Here is a 17,933-nt window from a genome sequence, read left to right on the forward strand (position 1 = left end):
CCTCTCTTTCTCTCCCCCCCCGTCTCCCTCTCTTTCTCTCCCCCCCCGTCTCCCTCTCTTTCTCTCCCCCCCCCGTCTCCCTCTCTTTCTCTCCCCCCCCGTCTCCCTCTCTTTCTCTCCCCCCCCGTCTCCCTCTCTTTCTCTCCCCCCCCGTCTCCCTCTCTTTCTCTCCCCATCCGTCTCCCTCTCCCCCGTCTCCCTCTCTTTCTCCCCCCCCTTCTCCCTCTCTCTCCCCACCCGTCTCCCTCTCCCCCCGTCTCCCTCTCTTTCTCTCCCCACCCGTCTTCCTCTCCCCCCGCATCTCCCTCTCTTTCTCTCCCCCCCCCGTCTCCCTCTCTTTCTCTCCCCCCCCCGTCTCCCTCTCTTTCTCTCCCCCCCCGTCTCCCTCTCTTTCTCTCCCCCCCCCCGTCTCCCTCTCTTTCTCTCCCCATCCGTCTCCCTCTCCCCCGTCTCCCTCTCTTTCTCCCCCCCTTCTCCCTCTCTCTCCCCACCCGTCTCCCTCTCCCCCCGTCTCCCTCTCTTTCTCTCCCCACCCGTCTTCCTCTCCCCCCGCATCTCCCTCTCTTTCTCTCCCCCCCCGTCTCCCTCTCCCCACCCGTCTCCCTCTCCCCCCACCCGTCTCCCTCTCCCCACCCGTCTCCCTCTCCCCCCACCCGTCTTCCTCTCCCCCCGCATCTCCCTCTCTTTCTCTCCCCCCCCCGTCTCCCTCTCTTTCTCCCCCCCCCGTCTCCCTCTCTTTCTCCCCCCCCCCGTCTCCCTCTCTTTCTCCCCCCCCCCGTCTCCCTCTCTTTCTCCCCCCCCCCGTCTCCCTCTCTTTCTCCCCCCCCCCGTCTCCCTCTCTTTCTCCCCCCCCCGTCTCCCTCTCTTTCTCCCCCCCCGTCTCCCTCTCTTTCTCCCCCCCCCCCCGTCTCCCTCTCTTTCTCCCCCCCCGTCTCCCTCTCTTTCTCCCCCCCCGTCTCCCTCTCTTTCTCCCCCCCCGTCTCCCTCTCTTTCTCCCCCCCCCGTCTCCCTCTCTTTCTCCCCCCCCGTCTCCCTCTCTTTCTCCCCCCCCGTCTCCCTCTCTTTCTTTCCCCCCCCCGTCTCCCTCTCTTTCTTTCCCCCCCCCGTCTCCCTCTCTTTCTTTCCCCCCCCCGTCTCCCTCTCTTTCTTTCCCCCCCCTTCTCCCTCTCTTTCTGTCCCCCCCCCCGTCTCCCTCTCTTTCTCTCCCCCCCCGTCTCCCTCTCTTTCTCTCCCCACCCGTCTCCCTCTCCCCCGTCTCCCTCTCTTTCTCCCCCCCTTCTCCCTCTCTCTCCCCACCCGTCTCCCTCTCCCCCCGTCTCCCTCTCTTTCTCTCCCCACCCGTCTTCCTCTCCCCCCGCATCTCCCTCTCTTTCTCTCCCCACCCATCTCCCTCTCCCCCCCCCGTCTCCCTCTCTTTCTCTCCCCACCCATCTCCCTCTCCCCCCCGTCTCCCTCTCTCTCTCCCCCCCCGTCTCCCTCTCTTTCTCTCCCCCCCGTCTCCCTCTCTTTCTCTCCCCACCCGTCTCCCTCTCCCCCGTCTCCCTCTCTTTCTCCCCCCCTTCTCCCTCTCTCTCCCCACCCGTCTCCCTCTCCCCCCGTCTCCCTCTCTTTCTCTCCCCACCCGTCTTCCTCTCCCCCCGCATCTCCCTCTCTTTCTCTCCCCACCCATCTCCCTCTCCCCCCCCCGTCTCCCTCTCTTTCTCTCCCCACCCATCTCCCTCTCCCCCCCGTCTCCCTCTCTCTCTCCCCCCCCGTCTCCCTCTCTTTCTCCCCCCCCGTCTCCCTCCCCCCCGTCTCCCTCTCTTTCTCCCCCCCCGTCTCCCTCTCTTTCTCCCCCCCCGTCTCCCTCCCCCCCGTCTCCCTCTCTTTCTCCCCCCCGTCTCCCTCTCTTTCTCCCCCCCCCGTCTCCCTCTCTTTCTCCCCCCCCCCGTCTCCCTCTCTTTCTCCCCCCCCCCCGTCTCCCTCTCTTTCTCCCCCCCCCCGTCTCCCTCTCTTTCTCCCCCCCCCCGTCTCCCTCTCTTTCTCCCCCCCCCCGTCTCCCTCTCTTTCTCCCCCCCCCCCGTCTCCCTCTCTTTCTCCCCCCCCCCCGTCTCCCTCTCTTTCTCCCCCCCCCCCCGTCTCCCTCTCTTTCTCCCCCCCCCCCGTCTCCCTCTCTTTCTCCCCCCCCCCCCGTCTCCCTCTCTTTCTCCCCCCCCCCCCCTCCCCCCCCCTTTCCCCCCCCCCCCCCGTCTCCCTCTCTTTCTCCCCCCCCCCCCGTCTCCCTCTCTTTCTCCCCCCCCCCCCCGTCTCCCTCTCTTTCTCCCCCCCCCCCGTCTCCCTCTCTTTCTCCCCCCCCCGTCTCCCTCTCTTTCTCCCCCCCCCCGTCTCCCTCTCTTTCTTCCCCCCCCCGTCTCCCTCTCTTTCTTTCCCCCCCCGTCTCCCTCTCTTTCTTCCCCCCCCGTCTCCCTCTCTTTCTTTCCCCCCCCGTCTCCCTCTCTTTCTTTCCCCCCCCGTCTCCCTCTCTTTCTTTCCCCCCCCCGTCTCCCTCTCTTTCTCTCCCCCCCGTCTCCCTCTCTTTCTCCCCCCCCCGTCTCCCTCTCTTTCTCTCCCCACCCATCTCCCTCTCCCCCCCCCCGTCTCCCTCTCTTTCTCTCCCCACCCATCTCCCTCTCCCCCCCCGTCTCCCTCTCTTTCTCCCCCCCCCCGTTTCCCTCTCTTTCTCTCCCCCCCGTCTCCCTCTCTTTCTCTCCCCCCCCCGTCTCCCTCTCTTTCTCCCCCCCCCCGTCTCCCTCTCTTTCTCCCCCCCCCGTCTCCCTCTCTTTCTCCCCCCCCCGTCTCCCTCTCTTTCTCCCCCCCCCCCCGTCTCCCTCTCTTTCTCCCCCCCCCCCGTCTCCCTCTCTTTCTCCCCCCCGTCTCCCTCTCTTTCTCCCCCCCGTCTCCCTCTCTTTCTCTCCCCCCCCGTCTCCCTCTCTTTCTCCCCCCCCCCCGTCTCCCTCTCTTTCTCCCCCCCCGTCTCCCTCTCTTTCTCCCCCCCCCGTCTCCCTCTCTTTCCCCCCCCCCCGTCTCCCTCTCTTTCTCCCCCCCCCCCCCCGTCTCCCTCTCTGTCTCCTCCCCGTCTCCCTCTCTGTCTGCTCCCCGTCTCCTCCCCGTCTCCCTCTCTTTCTCCTCCCCGTCTCCCTCTCTGTCTGCTCCCCGTCTCCTCCCCGTCTCCCTCTCTTTCTCCTCCCCGTCTCCCTCTCTTTCTCCTCCCCGTCTCCCTCTCTCCCCCGTCTCCCTCTCTCTCCCCGCCATTGTTAAAGGACCAGTAAACACAGCAGATTTGCATAATCAACAAATGCAAGATAACAAGACAATACAATAGCATTTACTCTGAATTTAAAATGTGTAGTAGATTCTTTTCTAACACATTTTAAAGTTGTGTATATTTCCACTCCCCCTGTACCATGTGATAGCAATCAGCCAATCACAAATGCATATACGTATAGTCTGAGTTCTTGCACATGCTCAGTAGGAGCTGGTGACTCAAAAAAAGTGCAAATATAAAAGACGGTGCACATTTTTTTTAATGGAAGTAAATTGGAAAGTTGTTTAAAATGACATGCTGTATCTGAATCATTAAAATTTAATAAAACCTGAGTGTCCCTTTAATAACGATGTCCATGTAGTGTGATCAGAAAGAAAACTATCAAAACAGGAAACTATCAAAATGTGCTAACTTGGTGCAAGGGAGCGTATGCTCTCCAGATAAATATACGTTTATCTCTTACTGTGGGCTGTTTAGCATATCTGCAACTTATGAGATAACAGTGCACATGCTCTTTGTGGAATATAACCAATTTAATATTGACGACAGAAAAAAAAAAAAAAAACGGTCAAAATTTAAAGAGAAGTGTATATTATTTAGAAATGTGTACAAGTAGTGGTTTATTATTAAAAAGGTATAATACAGGTGTTTAGAAGCTTCTCAATGCGAAAATATGAATATAAAAAGAGTGAACCACTAATACATTTCTTGGGACCACTAGCTCTTGGGCAAGTTATTCAATCCCTGTGTAGGATAGCACAACAACACACACACCCACATACTTATAAACATGTTTAATGTGCATTAAAGAAATGTGTTTAATCTGGTAAAAATGGAGTACATAAAATAACCTTTATTCTTTAATTGCACAGTAAAATATAGTTCCACCTCATTTACAACTGTACATGCATATGGCCCCGTCTCCCTCTCTTTCTCCCCCCCCCCCGTCTCCCTCTCTTTCTCCCCCCCCCCCGTCTCCCTCTCTTTCTCCCCCCCCCCCGTCTCCCTCTCTTTCTCCCCCCCCCCGTCTCCCTCTCTTTCTCCCCCCCCCGTCTCCCTCTCTTTCTCCCCCCCGTCTCCCTCTCTTTCTTTCTCCCCCCCGTCTCCCTCTCTTTCTTTCCCCCCCCGTCTCCCTCTCTTTCTCCCCCCCCGTCTCCCTCTCTTTCTCTCCCCCCCCGTCTCCCTCTCTTTCTCTCTCTCCCCCCCCCGTCTCCCTCTCTTTCTCTCCCCACCCGTCTCCCTCTCCCCCGTCTCCCTCTCTTTCTCCCCCCCCTTCTCCCTCTCTCTCCCCACCCGTCTCCCTCTCCCCCCGTCTCCCTCTCTTTCTCTCCCCACCCATCTCCCTCTCCCCCCCCCCCCGTCTCCCTCTCTTTCTCTCCCCACCCATCTCCCTCTCCCCCCCCGTCTCCCTCTCTTTCTCTCCCCACCCATCTCCCTCTCCCCCCCCCCCGTCTCCCTCTCTTTCTCTCTCTCTCCCCCCCCCCGTCTCCCTCTCTTTCTCTCCCCACCCGTCTCCCTCTCCCCCGTCTCCCTCTCTTTCTCCCCCCCCTTCTCCCTCTCTCTCCCCACCCGTCTCCCTCTCCCCCCGTCTCCCTCTCTTTCTCTCCCCACCCATCTCCCTCTCCCCCCCCCCCCGTCTCCCTCTCTTTCTCTCCCCACCCATCTCCCTCTCCCCCCCCGTCTCCCTCTCTTTCTCTCCCCACCCATCTCCCTCTCCCCCCCCCCGTCTCCCTCTCTTTCTCTCCCCCCCGTCTCCCTCTCTTTCTCTCCCCCCCGTCTCCCTCTCTTTCTCTCCCCCCCGTCTCCCTCTCTTTCTCTCCCCACCCATCTCCCTCTCCCCCCCGTCTCCCTCTCTTTCTCTCCCCACCCACCTCCCTCTCCCCCCCCCCCGTCTCCCTCTCTTTCTCCCCCCCCCGTCTCCCTCTCTTTCTCTCCCCCCCGTCTCCCTCTCTTTCTCTCCCCCCCCCCCGTCTCCCTCTCTTTCTCTCCCCCCCCCCCCGTCTCCCTCTCTTTCTCTCCCCCCCCCCCCGTCTCCCTCTCTTTCTCTCCCCCCCCCCGTCTCCCTCTCTTTCTCTCCCCCCCCCCGTCTCCCTCTCTTTCTCCCCCCCCGTCTCCCTCTCTTTCTCCCCCCCCCCCCGTCTCCCTCTCTTTCTCCCCCCCCCATCTCCCTCTCTTTCTCCCCCCCCCCGTCTCCCCCTCTTTCTCCCCCCCCCGTCTCCCTCTCTTTCTCCCCCCCCCCCCGTCTCCCTCTCTTTCTCCCCCCCCCCCCGTCTCCCTCTCTTTCTCCCCCCCCCCCGTCTCCCTCTCTTTCTCCCCCCCCCGTCTCCCTCTCTTTCTCTCCCCCCCCGTCTCCCTCTCTTTCTCTCCCCCCCCGTCTCCCTCTCTTTCTCCCCCCCCCCCGTCTCCCTCTCTTTCTCCCCCCCCGTCTCCCTCTCTTTCTCCCCCCCCCCCGTCTCCCTCTCTTTCTCCCCCCCCCGTCTCCCTCTCTTTCTCCCCCCCCCCGTCTCCCTCTCTTTCTCCCCCCCCCCGTCTCCCTCCTTTCTCTCCCCACCCATCTCCCTCTCCCCCCCGTCTCCCTCTCTGTCTGCTCCCCGTCTCCCTCTCTTTCTCCTCCCCGTCTCCCTCTCTCCCCCGTCTCCCTCTCTCTCCCCGCCATTGTTAAAGGACCAGTAAACACAGCAGATTTGCATAATCAACAAATGCAAGATAACAAGACAATAAAATAGCATTTACTCTGAATTTAAAATGTGTAGTAGATTCTTTTCTAACACATTTTAAAGTTGTGTATATTTCCACTCCCCCTGTACCATGTGATAGCAATCAGCCAATCACAAATGCATATACGTATAGTCTGAGTTCTTGCACATGTTCAGTAGGAGCTGGTGACTCAAAAAAAGTGCAAATATAAAAGACGGTGCACATTTTTTTTAATGGAAGTAAATTGGAAAGTTGTTTAAAATGACATGCTGTATCTGAATCATTAAAATTTAATAAAACCTGAGTGTCCCTTTAATAACGATGTCCATGTAGTGTGATCAGAAAGAAAACTATCAAAACAGGAAACTATCAAAATGTGCTAACTTGGTGCAAGGGAGCGTATGCTCTCCAGATAAATATACGTTTATCTCTTACTGTGGGCTGTTTAGCATATCTGCAACTTATGAGATAACAGTGCACATGCTCTTTGTGGAATATAACCAATTTAATATTGACGACAGAAAAAAAAAAAAAAACGGTCAAAATTTAAAGAGAAGTGTATATTATTTAGAAATGTGTACAAGTAGTGGTTTATTATTAAAAAGGTATAATACAGGTGTTTAGAAGCTTCTCAATGCGAAAATATGAATATAAAAAGAGTGAACCACTAATACATTTCTTGGGACCACTAGCTCTTGGGCAAGTTATTCAATCCCTGTGTAGGATAGCACAACAACACACACACCCACATACTTATAAACATGTTTAATGTGCATTAAAGAAATGTGTTTAATCTGGTAAAAATGGAGTACATAAAATAACCTTTATTCTTTAATTGCACAGTAAAATATAGTTCCACCTCATTTACAACTGTACATGCATATGGCCTAGTTAAACAGTTTTAGTTACAGATCAAACAAAAAAATAAAATTCTATACATAAATCAAACATTCTCTTGATAAAATGCAGCATTAAATTATTGCACAGACTAAAATGGTAGGACATACAAACCATGTCACATCCGGATAATATTCTAAAGGCTGTATGCACTAGCCTGATAAAGTTATGTGAAAACACCCACACTGCTTTAAAAAGGGACATGAAACCCCAAAATTTGCTTTCATGATTCGGATAGAGCATACAATTTAACAACTTTCTGACTTACTTCTATTATGTAATTTGCTTGATTCTCTTGGTATCCTTTGTTGAAAAGCATATCTAGAAAGACTCAGTAGCTTGGGGCTAGCTGCCGATTGGTGGCTGAACTTGTATGCACATTTTCATTGTCTTACAAATGGTTTCAGTAGTGCATTGCTGCTTTTTCAATAAATACCAAGAGAATGAAGAAAAAAAAAAAAGTAAATTGGCAAGTTGTTTAAAAGCTTATCTGAATCATGAAAGAAAAAAAAAAAAAGAAGTTTCATGTCCTTTTAATGTAAAAAAAAAATATCTGAACATTGTTAAAACACTGGACAGTCCTTAAAAATTAGAAAGATCCCAAAAACATGTTATTCCAAAGTTACATATTCTACATAAAAAAAAAACGATTGTCATCTATAAAAGACACTTATTCAAGGAAGAAACAAAAATGGGAGATCTAAAAACATTAAAATATTTTAGACACATATGTTGGTCTAAATCCATAATTAGATGGTTAACACACACACTGCCTCACAGTGGTTTTGGACTTTGTCTGCTGGTATTGATTGAATCGAAGTCTATGACGATCTTTCTGTGCTTGGGAACAAATTTCCTTAAAATAAAAATAAAAATGGTGTTAGAAAAAAAATAAAATTCTTTTGAACATTATAAGAGTGGAATAAGATAAAAGTGCATATTTCCTAGGATGCACGCTCTCTCTAGAGGAGCCAATTATAGTGCCACATGCAGAGAGAATCCTTAGAAGGGATAGACAGAAACAAAACAAAGACACATGGGGTCGCCGAGGCTGTGTGTTTTTCAGCTAACAGAGATCATAAATTATCATGGAAAGAAAACATTTCTAACAACTTGGCTCCAGGAGTTGGTTTTATTGCTAAAGTTTTTATTTTATTTTTTCTTTTGTGCAAAATATGCTTCCGAGTTCATTTTGCCCAAGTTAATTTACAAACTAAAGACTTTTTTTTTAAGTTAGCTGATCAGAAACATTATCTAGTGTGTGCAATAGAGAACTATCAAAAACATGGATATTAGGATAAATAGGTTCATTTAAACAACTCCAAATAGGCAGAAGCAAGTTGAGCTCTCCAATAACTTATTGAGTTAAGGTTAAAAAAAATAAAATAAAAAAATCATAAATGTCATGGAAAATCTTAATCAAATACTCTGAACAAATACTTTTTGTTTTTGAAACTGGAGGAATAGAAGGTCCTGCAGGCTACAGGACAAGGAGTGCTGAGAGAGGTAATGAATATTTTAGACAAGACCTTATAAGTGCAGAGTGCTCAATTATACCTGTTGTGTTATACTAGATTTACCTGGAGAGTGCAAAAAGGGAATTTAATTGAAAGCTTACCACAAAATAGAACTACCCATTGTTCTACTGAGAATACCATAAAGAATCAAAAAGTGTAATCTTGTATTCCAAGAGTTGGGGGGGGGGGGGGGAGAAAAAAAAATAAAACACAGTTTTGTTTCCCAAGTGGTTACTCTGAAAGTAACAAGTTTGTACGGCTACAAGTTATATTTCGAAACTTAAAATTGAGCTATGTACAAGAAAGAATGAATAATTTGTCAATAATTCTACAGATCTGGAAAATGAAATACAGAGTTACTTTACTACAAAAATAAGTTGCCTGTGAGAACAAAGACAACCGGTTAGTCATCAACACAACCAGTTAACAGATGGACTATTAAAACAATATTTTGTGTTACGTGCAATCCTTAATGTGTTTCCCATTTACATTTTTACTCAGTAATCACTGTGTTCATTAGTTCATAACAATTAAAGGTTTATTATTAAACATGGTTTCTTGAAACCTTAAACTATAGTCATGTCCCAAGTATTGGGCATGTAGTTTTGTAAAATGCCTTAATGTGGCTATTTTTCTGGCCCATCATAAAATTTTAAATAAAAACCCAACTAACAAAATACTTTTAGTAAATGTACCAAAGGTATGTGCTATTGCACTGTGTAATGGGGGAAATATTAAAGGGACATTAAACCTATATTTTTTTCTTTTATGATTCAGATAGAGATTTTAAACAACTATTTAATTTGTTTTGTTCTTTTGGTATTCTTTGTTGAAAAGGATACCTAGTTAGACTGTGGAACTGACGATTGGTAACTGAACATATATGCCTCTTGTAATTGGCTGACCGATGTGTTCAGATTGCTCCCAGTAGTGCATTGCTGCTTCTTTTACAAAGGATATCAAGAGAATGAAGCAAATTATATATGAAGCAAATTGGAAAGTTGTTTAAAATTGTATGCTCTATCTGAATCATGTAAGATTTTTTGGGGGTTTCCTTAAGAAAAAAAACACAATCTCAACGCCGATGTAAACAACGTCGTTTTTACTACCATGATTGTTAACAGTTAATCGATTGCTTTAAAAATGTTTTCATTAATAACCCCTTGGGCCATATGGATGTAGATACTACATCACACAGTACTTTACCCAGTGTACTGTGTAAACATAGTACCTACTGGATGTCCAACACAGAAGCAAATGTTGCGGTCCTTGCTGTCAGCTTAGACAGAGGAAGCTGCAACCAGGGGGCAGAAAGAATTAGACTTGTGCAATACTGGAAAATTTGGTTCATCCGAATCTTTTGGAATAAATATCCGTGGAAATTCACATCTTAGAATATTCGTCTGCTGCACTAAAAATTCATGGAACACCTACATTAATTTTTTTTAAACAAATGTAAAGGCCCCTTTGCTACAGGTGAAAAAACTAAATTTATGCTTGCCTGATAAATTTCTCTCTTTTGCGATGTACCGAGTCCACGGATTCATCCTAACTTGTGGGATATTGTCCTTCCTGACAGAAAGTAGCAAAGAGAGCGCCACGGCAGAGCTGTCTATATAGCTCCCCCCTTAACTCCACCCCCCAGTCATTCGACCAAAGGCCAAGGAAGAAAAGGAGAAACTATAAGGTGCAGAGGTGACTGAAGTTTACATTAAAAAAAACAATGTCTTGAATAGACCGGGCGGGCCGTGGACTCGGTACATCGCAAAAGAAAGAAATTTATCAGGTAAGCATAAATTCTGTTTTCTTTTGCAAGATGTACAGAGGCCACAGATTCATCCTAACTTGTGGGATACCAATACCAAAGCTTTAGGACACGGATGAAGGGAGGGACAAGACAGGAACCTAAACGGAAGGCACCACTGGTTGCAAAACCTCTCCCCCAAAAATAGCCTCCGAAGAAGCAAAAAGTATCAAATTTGGAAAAGGTATGAAGCGAAGACCAATTTGCAGCCTTACAAATCTGTTCAACAGAAGCATCATTTTTAAAAGGCTATGTGGAAGCCACCGCTCTAGTGGAGTGAGCTGTAATTCTTTCAGGAGGCTGCTGTCCAGCAGTCTCATAAGCCAAACGGATGATGCTTTTCAGCCAAAAGGAAAGAGAGGTAGCCGTAGCCTTTTGACCTCTAGGCATTCCAGCACAAACAAACAAAGAAGATGATTGGCGAAAATCTTTGGTTGCCTGCAAATAAAACTTGCAAGTTGTGCAACAGACGTTCCTTCTTAGAAGGATTAGGACACAGAGAAGGAACAACAATTTCCTGATTGATATTCCTATTAGAAACAACCTTAGGGAGGAACCCAGGTTTGGTACGCAAAACCACCTTATCAGCATGGAAAAAAAGTTAAGTCGAGTCACATTGTAATGCAGATAGTTCAGAAACTCTTCAAGCTGAAGAGATAGCAACTAGAAACAGAACTTTCCAAGATAGAAGCTTAATATCTATGGAATGCATGGGTTCAAACGGAACCCCCTGAAGAACTTTAAGAACTAAATTTAGACTCCATGGCAGAGCAACAGGTTTAAACACAGGCTTCTAACTAAAGCCTGACAATAAACCCGAACGTCTGGGACATCTGCCAGATGCTTGTGCAACAGAATAGACAAAGCAGATATCTGTCCCTTTAAAGAACTAGCAGACAATCATTTCTCCAATCCTTCTTGGAGAAAAGACAAAATCCTAGGAATCCTGATCTTACTCCATGAGTAGCCTGTGGATTCGCACCAAAAAAGATATTTACGCCATATCTTATGATAGAGCTTCCTGGTGACAGGCTTTCGAGCCTGAATCAAGGTATCTATGACCGATTCAGAGAAACCCCGCTTTGATAAAATCAAGCGATCAATCTCAAGCAGTTAGTTGCAGAGAAATTAGATTTGGATGCTTGAATGGACCTTGAATCTAAAGGTCCTGTCTCAGTGGCAGAGTCCATGGTGGTAGAGATGACATATCCACCAGGTCTGCATACCAAGTCCTGCGTGGCCACGCAGGCGCTATCAAAATCACTGAAGCTCTCTCCTGTTTGATTCTGGCAATCAGACGCGGAAGGAGAGGGAATGGTGGAAACACATAAGCCAGGTTGAGCGACCAGGGTACTGCTAGAGCATCTATCAGTACTGCCTGAGGATCCCTTACGAGGAAGTTTGGCGTTCTGACGAGACGCCATCAGATACAATTCTGGTGTGCCCCATAGCTGAACCAGTTGAGCAAACACCTCCGGATGGAGCTCCCACTCCGCTGGATGAAAAGTCTGACGACTTAGAAAATCTGCCTCCCAGTTCTCCACCCCTGGGACATAGAGATCGCTGATAGATGGCAATAATGAGCCTTTGCCCATCGGATTATCCTGGAAACTTCTATCATCGCCAAGGAACTCCTTGTTCCCCCCTGATGATTGATATAAGCTACAGTTGTGATGTTGTCCGGCTGAAACCTGATGAATCCGGCCGAAGCCAGCTGAGGCCACGCCTGAAGAGCATTGAATATCGCTCTTAATTCCAGAATATTTATCGGTAGGAGGGCCTCCTCCCGAGTCCACAAACCCTGTGCTTTCAGGGAATTCCAGACTGCACCCCAGCCCAGTAGGCTGGCGTCTGTCGTCACAATAACCCACGCTGGCCTGCGGAAACACATTCCCCTGGACAGGTGCTCCTGTGACAACCACCAAAGAAGAGAGTCTCTGGTCTCTTGATCCAGATTTATCTGAAGAGATAAATCTGCATAATCCCCATTCCACTGTTTGAGCATGCATAGTTGCAGTGGTCTGAGATGCAAGCGAGCAAACGGAACTATGTCCATTGCCGCTACCATAAGTCCGATAACCTCCATACACTGAGCCACTGACGGCCGAGGAATGGAATGAAGAGCTCGGCAGGTGGTTAAAATCTTTGATTTCCCGACGTCCGTCAGAAATATTTTCATGTCCACCGAATCTATCAAGAGTTCCCAGGAATGGAACTCTTGTGAGAGGAATAAGAGAACTCTTTTTCACATTCACCTTCCACCCATGAGATCTTAGAAAGACCAACAATAAGTCCGTGTGAGACTTGGCAAGTTGGAAAGTCGACACAAATTAAGATGTCGTCTAGATAAGGCGCCACTGCTATGCCCCTCAGCCTTAGGACCGCCAGAAGGGACACTAGCACCTTTGTGAAGATTCTTTGTGCCGTGGCCAACCCGAAGGGAAGAGCCACAAACTGGTAATGCCTGTCCAGAAAGGCAAACCTGAGGAACTGGCGATGATCTTTGTGGATACGAATGTGAAGATACGCATCCTTTAGATCCACGGTAGTCATATATTGACCCTCCTGGATCATTGGTAAAATAGTCCGAATGGTCTCCATCTTGAAGGATGGAACTCTTAGGAATTGGTTTAGGATCTTGAGATTTAGAATTGGTCTGCAGGTTCCCTCTTTTTTGGGAACCACAAACAGATTGGAGTAGAAACCTTGCCCCTGTTCTGTTTTCGGAACTGGACAGATCACTCCCATGGTAAAAAGGTCTTCTACACAGCGTAAGAACGCCTTTCTTTTTTTTCTGGTTTACAGACAATTGAGAAAGATGGAATCTCCCCCTTGGAGGAGAATCTTTGAAATCTAGGAGATACCCCTGGGTTACAATTTCTACGGCCCAGGAGTCCTGAACGTTTCTTGCCCAGGCCTGAGCAAAGAGAGAAAGTCTGCCCCCTACTTGATCCGGTCCCGGATCAGGGCCAACCCTTCATGCTGTCTTAGTGGCAGCAGAAGGCTTTTTGGCCTGTTTACCCTTGTTCCAAGCCTGGTTAGGTCTCCAGGTTGGCTTGGATTGAGCAAAGTTCCCCTCTTGCTTTGCAGCAGGGGAAGAGGAAGCGGGACCACCCTTGAAGTTTTGAAAGGAACGAAAATTATTTTGTTTGGTCCTTGCCTTATTTGACTTATTTTGAGGGAGAGCATGACACTTCCCTCCAGTGATGTCTGAAATTATCTCTTTCAGTGCAGGCCGGAATAGTGTCTTACCTTTGAAAGGGATGGTCAAAAGCTTAGATTTAGATGATACATCAGCTGACCAGGACTTAAGCCATAACGCTCTTCGCGCTAAAATGGCAAAAACTGAATTCTTTGCCACTAACTTAGCAAGATGAAAAGCGGAGTCTGTAATAAAAGAATTAGCCTGCTTAAGGGCCTTAATTCTGTCCAAAATATCATCTAGTGGGGTCTCCATCTGAAGAGCCTCTTCTAGAACCTCAAACCAAAAAGCAGCTGCAGTGGTTACCGGAACAATGCACGCTATAGGTTGAAGAAGAAAACACTGATGAACAAAAAATTTCTTTAGGAGACCCTCTAACTTTTTATCCAAAGGATCAATGAAAGCACAACTGTCTTCAATAGGTATAGTTGTAGGCTTAGCCAGAGTAGAAATAGCTCCCTCCACCTTAGGGACCGTCTGCCATGAGTCCTTTATGGTGTCAGAAATGGGGAATATTTTCTTAAAAACAGGAGGGGGAGCGAACGGAATACCTGGTCTATCCTACTCCTTAGTAACAATGTCCGAAATCCTCTTAGGGGCCGGAAAAACATCAGTGTAAACAGGAACTTATTTGTCCATTTTACACAATTTCTCTGTTAAGACAATAGGGTCACAATCATCCAGAGTAGCTAAAATCTCCCTGAGCAATAAACGGAGGTGCTCTAGCTTAAATTTAAATGCCGGCATTTCTGAATCTGTCTGAGGGAACATCTTTCCTGAATCAGAAATCTCTCCCTCAGACAGCAAATCCCTCATCCCTACCTCAGAACATTGTGAGGGAATATCGGATACGGCTACTAAAGCGTCAGAAGGCTCAGCATTTGTTCTTAACCCAGAGCTAATGCGCTTCCCTTGCAAGCCTGGCAGTTTAGATAAAACCTCTGAGAGGGTAGTATTCATAACTGAAGCCATATCTTGCAAGATGAAAGAATTAGATGCACTAGAAGTACTTGGCGTCGCTTGTGCGGGCGTAACTGGTTGTGACACTTGGGGAGAACTAGATGGCGAAACCAGATATCCTTCTGTCTGAGAATCATTTAATGCCAAATTCTTGTAAGTCAAAATATGCTGTTTACAATTTATAGACATATCAGTACAATTGGGACACATTCTTAGAGGGGGTTCCACAATGGCTTCTAAACAAATTGAACAATGAGTTTCCTCAGTGTCAGACATGTTTAACAGGCTAGTAATGAAGCAAACATTCTTGGAAAACACTTTATTTAATGACAAAAACACAATTTGCAAAAACGGTACTGTACCTTTAAGAGAAAAAAAGGCATACACAAACTGCAAAACTGGTTAAAATTGCTTCAAAAATTCCGAAATTTTAATAGTGTACCCACTAAGCTTTAGAAGGATTGCACCACAAGTAAAAAAGCAATAGACCCCCAAATGAAAAAAACGGATTGATAATTGTCTAAAACCGGTTAAAACCCCCTAAAGCACCTTGCCACAGCTCTGCTGTGGCCCTACCTGCCCTTAGGAAGTGATACAATGGGGTTTAAAGCTTCAATTAGTCCCTCAGAAGACAATCAGGACCTCAGGAGAAGTTGCTTGCTTCTTGTAAATGCGCAACTGAGGCGCGAAAATAGGCCCCGCCCACCTCACTCGATGTTGCTGGGGCCTACACAAAACTAACAAACTCTGCCTGAAAGCCATGTGGGTTATAAACAACCCCAAAGTACCCTCAAGCAAATGTCCTATAAAACAAAAAACATTACTCCCAGACACAAAAACGTTTATCCCAAATTCACAGAAACTGAGTGCCCACAAAAAATTAATCCTTTATGCAAGCTAGTTAAAACCTCTGATAACACTAGGCTTACGGCTTCCCCTAATGGGGACACTGTCAGCCTTTCTGAGTTAACACAGTCTCTGCAGAAAATATGACTGAACATACCTCATTGCTGTATAGCAAGAAACCGTTCCTCACACTGAAGTTTTCCTGTACTCCTCACCTCATGTGGGAACAGCAGTGGACCTTAGTTACAAATGCTAAGATCATCATCCTCCAGGCAGAAATCTATGTCCTGCCTGAGAGTAAATAGTACAACACCGGTACCATTTAAAAATAACAAACACTTGATTGAAGATAAAATAAAAACAGAATTTATGCTTACCTGATAAATTACTTTCTCTTACAGGTGTATTCAATCCACGGATTCATCCTTACTTGTGGGATATTCTCAATCCCTACAGGAAGTGGCAAAGAGAGCACACAGCAAAGCTGTCCATATAGCTCCCCTCAGGCTCCGCCCCCCCAGTCATTCGACCGACGGTTAGGAGAAAAAGGAGAACCATAGGGTGCAGTGGTGACTGTAGTTATTGTAAATTAAATTTGAACCTGACTTAAATATCAGGGCGGGCCGTGGACTGAATACACCTGTAAGAGAAAGTAATTTATCAGGTAAGCATAAATTCTGTTTTCTCTTACTTGGTGTATTCAGTCCACGGATTCATCCTTACTTGTGGGATACCAATACCAAAGCAATAGGACACGGATGAAGGGAGGGAACAAGTCAGGTAACCTAAACGGAAGGCACCACTGCTTGCAAAACCTCTCTCCCAAAAATAGCCTCCGCAGAAGCAAAAGTATCAAATTTATAAAATTTGGCAAATGTATGCAGTGAAGACCAAGTCGCTGCCTTACAAATCTGTTCAACAGAAGCCTCATTCTTGAAAGCCCATGTGGAAGCCACAGCTCTGGTGGAATGAGCTGTTATTCGTTCAGGAGGCTGCTTACCAGCAGTCTCATAAGCCAATCGGATGATGCTTTTCAGCCAGAATGACAGAGAGGTAGCAATCGCTTTCTGACCTCTCCTCTTACCAGAATACACGACAAACAAGGATGAGGTTTGTCTGAAATCTTTGGTTGCTTTTAGATAGAACTTTAAAGCACGAACCACATCAAGATTGTGCAACAGTCGTTCCGTCTTAGAAACTGGATTAGGGCACAGAGAAGGAACAATGATTTCCTGGTTAATATTCCTATCAGAAACCACCTTTGGAAGGAAACCAGGTTTAGTACGTAAAACAACCTTATCTGCATGGAACACCAGATAGGGTGAATCACACAGCAAAGCAGACAATTCTGAAACTCTTCGAGCAGAAGAAATAGCTACTAAAAACAAAACTTTCCAAGATAATAACTTGATATCTATGGAATGCAAAGGTTCAAACGGAACCCCTTGAAGAACTGAAAGAACTAAATTTAGACTCCATGGAGGAGCCACAGGTCTGTAGACAGGCTTGATTCTAACTAGGGCCTGTGCAAACGCCTGAATGTCTGGTACAGCTGCCAGACGCTTGTGTAACAGAATAGACAGAGCAGATATCTGTCCTTTTAAGGAACTAGCTGACAGACCTTTCTCCAAACCTTCCTGGAGAAAAGACAATATCCTTGGAATCCTAACCTTACTCCACGAGTAACCCTTGGATTCACACCAACAAAGATATTTCTGCCATATCTTATGGTAAATTTTCCTGGTGACAGGCTTTCTGACCTGTATCAGTATCTATAGCTGAATCAGAGAAACCCCGCGCTTAAATAGGATTAAGCGTTCAATCTCCAAGCAGTCAGTTGCAGCGAAACTAGATTTGGATGCTTGAAAGGACCTTGAATTAGAAGATCCTGCCTCGATGGCAGTTTCCATGGTGGGACCGATGACATGTCCACTAGGTCTGCATACCAAGTCCTGCGTGGCCACGCAGGCACTATCAGAATTACCGAAGCCTTCTCCTGTTTGATTCTGGCTATTAGCAGAGGGAGAAGAGGAAACGGTGGAAAGACATAAGCTAGACTGAATGACCAAGGCGCTATTAATGCATCTATCAATGCCGCCTTGGGATCACTGGATCTGGATCCATAAAGGGGAAGTTTGGTGTTTTGACGGGACGCCATCAGATCCAACTCTGGAATGCCCCAAAGCTTGGTCAGCTGAGCAAAAACCTCCGGGTGGAGAGTTGTCTACCCCTGGGATGTGAATTGCAGATAGATGGCAGGAGTGATCCTCCGCCCATTTGATGATCTTGGTTACTTCCTTCATTGCTAGGGAACTCTTTGTTCCTCCCAGATTGATGTACGCCACAGTCGTGATGTTGTCCGACTGAAACCTGATGAATTTGGCCTCTGCTAGTTGAGGCCACGCCTGGAGCGTATTGAATATCGCTCTCAGCTCCAAAATGTTTATCGGGAGAAGAGATTCTTCCCGAGACCATAGTCCCTGAGCCTTCAGGGAGTTCCAGACCGCACCCCAGCCTACCAGACTGGCATCGGTCGTGACAATGATCCACTCCGGTCTGCGGAAACTCATTCCCTGAGACAGGTGATCTTGAGACAATCACCAGAGAAGAGTCTCTCTGGTTTTCTGATCCATTTGAATTTGAGGAGACAAATCTGCATAATCTCCATTCCAGTTTGAGCATGCACAGCTGCAGTGGTCTGAGATGGATTCGGGCGAAAGGGACTAC

General features: G+C 47.7%; 1 protein-coding gene across 1 annotated transcript in view; it reads right to left on the reverse strand.

The window, feature by feature from the left end:
- Nucleotides 1-6,784: 6,784 nt before the first annotated feature.
- Nucleotides 6,785-17,933, reverse strand: part of DCTD (dCMP deaminase) — a 91,829-nt gene continuing 80,680 nt past the window's right edge. Inside the window, exon 6 of the mRNA XM_053703861.1 lies at nt 6,785-7,733. Coding sequence (XP_053559836.1) covers nt 7,652-7,733 — 82 coding nt within the window. The 3' untranslated portion in view covers nt 6,785-7,651. The remainder of the gene's footprint in view (nt 7,734-17,933) is intronic.

The sequence above is a fragment of the Bombina bombina genome, chromosome 2, assembly GCF_027579735.1.
Source record: "Bombina bombina isolate aBomBom1 chromosome 2, aBomBom1.pri, whole genome shotgun sequence".
NCBI lineage: Eukaryota > Metazoa > Chordata > Amphibia > Anura > Bombinatoridae > Bombina > Bombina bombina.